The 3,288-nt window shown below is 45.5% G+C and overlaps 1 protein-coding gene across 1 annotated transcript; it reads right to left on the bottom strand.

Moving 5' to 3' along the window:
* Nucleotides 1-694: 694 nt before the first annotated feature.
* FLRT2 (fibronectin leucine rich transmembrane protein 2) lies at nucleotides 695-2,680 on the bottom strand. The gene has a single exon (XM_044662118.1). It carries the CDS (start codon nucleotides 2,678-2,680, stop codon nucleotides 695-697), a length of 1,986 nt encoding a protein of 661 aa, XP_044518053.1.
* Between the last annotated feature and the right edge of the window lie 608 nt (nucleotides 2,681-3,288).

The raw sequence follows: 3,288 nt of genomic DNA, 5'->3' as shown, positions 1-3,288 counted from the left end.
CAAACTATTTGAAATTTTAATTAATCCTCTTGGGCTTTGCCAAGTGGGCCAAATTATCTCACGAGAATGAAGTTTGTTCCTTGTGATTCAGCAGTTATTTCCTGCACTGGATCAAAATAGAATTTTGGTACATTTTGCCCATCTCTTATTTTGTAATTTCTTCTTTCCCACTCTCTTCCCTCCCCCTCCCCAAAACCAGAAAGTGCAGAAAGAGCATGGAATTGCTCGTGTAGATTTTTTTAAGTAAAAATTAAATTATCCTGTCTTAATGAATCCACTCTAATTTGTACTTGGACCTTGACCAGTGGCTCTGAAAAAGGAAACCTCTTTTGACAGCTTCGACAGCAAAATGGTTAATGTACATTGTACGGAAGAATCACTCTTTCCTTTGCCATGGCATTGGGTTCTCATTGTACAACCCTGTACAGTACTTCAGCAACTTTTTTTTTAAAGATTTAAAAAGCAAAGAGTTACAAAACTGTTTGCAATTAACTTGAAATAGAAAAGATAGCACTTTTTTTTAAATCCCATTATATAGTACACCGTATAAATTACAGAGTATTCAAATGCACAAATGCATCTGTGTAACATTTATCAAATGTAATTTGTGTGTCTCTATGCTCGCACATGTGTGTGTGTGTTCTCAAGAGTTTCACTGTCCGCTTGGTGTTTCCCTGCCCCCTCCCCCTTGATATCACGTGTGGCAGTGCTCCAAGTCTGGAACGCTGCTGTTGCAGTATCTCATGTTGTTGGGAATGTGGCAGTCTGTGTAATTAATGCCCCCATTTGGGGTGTAAATGGGCTGCAGTCTGAAATCTCCTTTAAGGAGCTGATCATTATTTAAGGAGACAATCTGAAAGCTGGTTTCTGTCATCTCCAAGATGGAGTTGTCTTTCTTGGTGCCCGCCTCACAGTAGTCATCTTTCCGCCGGCCTCGATTATATTTCCACTTCTGCGAGGTGTAGCGCCCCTTTTTGTGCATGTGCCAGCAAAAAATGCTGAGCAAGACCACCAGCACAAATATCACCGCACCCCCAATCAAACCCGCCAGAAGAAAGGGGGAACCCATGTTGTGCGAAGTTGTTTGCTCATGGCTGGAAGCGGAGTTGCTGCCATTATTTAAATGGGAGGCGTGAGTGGTTGCCTCAGAACAAACGGTGTCTTCTCCAGCGCGATAATTAAAAGCATCCAGCGGCACTAAGCAAATCCGATAGGTAGATTTGGGCTCTAAATTGATCAGACTCAGATCCTGTTTTTCACCACTGACTATCCGTTCTTGGACAATGCCCCCTACCAAGCTGTGGCCCATTTTCACCCAGGTGAGTTTGTACGCCATCACTGTAAAGAGGGAAAGCCAACTGACTTGAATGGAAGTGTCATTCACAGAATGGACGGAGAGGAGGATTCGTTCGGAAATGAGAGGGGTCACCCTTTCTCTGCCGTCCCAGTCAGGAACGGTGGGGAGGAGTTTGGATACGGTGGGCGTCAGAGGAGTATAGTTCCGGCTAGGGGTAGCTGCGGACTGAGTGGGAATCTGTGTGGTTGGAGGAATGACACTTGGGGGTGGGGTGACGAGAGATAATCCCGGTGTGGTGGTAGGGCATGACAACAGATTCATATTCAGCTCCCTGACAGCCATGCCCCTGACCTGCTCTGGTCCCTGGCACATGAAACCACGGACGTTAAGAGATGAAGGAATGAATTTGAGCCACTCGGTGACCCATTTAATACCGCAGTCACAAAACCAAGGGTTATTCCGTGCGGTGAGCTGCTTCAGGTTGGAGAGATTATCAAAGACCCCTTGAGCCAGCATCCGCAGCTGATTGTTGGAAATATCCAGCCGTTCCAAGTTGTGGAGGTTGGAAAATGCCGTCAGCGGGATGTGGTTTATCTGGTTATCCTGTAGGTAAAGCTTGACCAGATGCGTACCTGGGAGATCAGGCGGAGGGTGGGACAGTGAATTCCGTACGATAGAAAATTCCTTGAGCTTTGAAAGATGGCTGAAGGTCCCGTCGGCAATGCCTTTATTGGTAAGGAGATTGCCATCCACGATCAGACGCTCCAGACTCGTGAGATTCTGGAAGGCCATGTCTGATATAACAGCAATCCGATTTTCGTCTACCCTCAGTTCTTGTAGATCCACGGGGAGGCCAACGGGTACACTGCTCAGATGGTTTTTAGACAGAAACAACAGCTTGAGACTAATAGCCTCTCGGAATGCCCCATCTTCCACGCCTACGGTGGAGATGGAGTTGTCGTCCAGGTGCAGCTCTTCCAACTTCAGAAGTTGAGCGAGCGCTGCCCGAGAAATGGTCTGAATGTTGTTTTCCTGCAGGTGTAGAACCCTGACATTCTTGGGTAGGTTCATGGGGAATTCGTCCAGTTGGTTGCCATACAGGTAGACTGTGTGCACCGACTGTACACTGTGCAGTTCTGCAGGAAATCCGGCATTATTAATTTGGTTATTGTGGAGGTAGAGTACGGTTACGCCCTCCGGTATCCCAAGAGGCACTGAGGTCAAGCTTCGCTCGTTACAGTAGACAAAGTTCCGGTCACAGCGGCACACAGTAGGGCATGCCATGTTTTTAGAAACTTGCATGTAGAGCCCCAGGGAAATGATAACCCAAGATTTCAGAAGCAAGGCCCCGTGGCTAGGCCACTTTGTAGTCTGTAGGCCCATCTCTGAAATAAAGAAATAAAATACAGAGTGGCTGAGGGGTGGGAAATAATAAAGGCAGGTGGCAAAACTAAAAAGGCAGAAAGCCGGTTGTATTAGTGTCTAGCACTCAAGCAAGAGTAAAGTCCTGAAGAAGAACAGTAAAATAATCTTCTTGCTGTTGTAGTCTTCTGGTAATCAGCTAAGAAAGCCCCAGTCTCAGTATCCTTCTCGGTTTGCCTTCTTTACTGCCTTCCTCCATGTGCACTAAGATGCAGGAGATGGATTTTTTTTTCTTCTAACAGGTTGTATGGATGATGCCAAGGTGCTCACTTCCAACAGGAACCACAATGGATTGGCAGGGCTTCTGTCTTCTGTTGTAGTTCACTTCAATGATGTTAAGCCTATGAGCATCTCATTTCAGCTCAATTCTTGGTCTGTGGTAGAACAAAAATAAAGAGGTGTCAGTAAAACTGGTGATGAGAAAAATGATAATCATCATTCTGCTCCCCCCTCTTTTTTGCCTACATATAGTTAGATATAAAAATGAAATTAGTGCAAAATAGGTATAAGTGCTATAAAAGTCTACCCTTAATCAAGGACCTGCTGTGTTGGATACTGAGTCTAATTGG

This window comes from Gracilinanus agilis, chromosome 2, assembly GCF_016433145.1.
Source record: "Gracilinanus agilis isolate LMUSP501 chromosome 2, AgileGrace, whole genome shotgun sequence".
NCBI classification, from domain to species: Eukaryota; Metazoa; Chordata; class Mammalia; order Didelphimorphia; family Didelphidae; genus Gracilinanus; species Gracilinanus agilis.
This window is presented reverse-complemented; position numbering and strand designations above follow the sequence as displayed.

What these genes read in the sequence shown, in the direction of transcription:
- FLRT2 (XM_044662118.1), bottom strand. Translation starts at nt 2,680, where the DNA reads ATGGGCCTACAGACTACAAAGTGGCCTAGCCACGGGGCCTTGCTTCTG.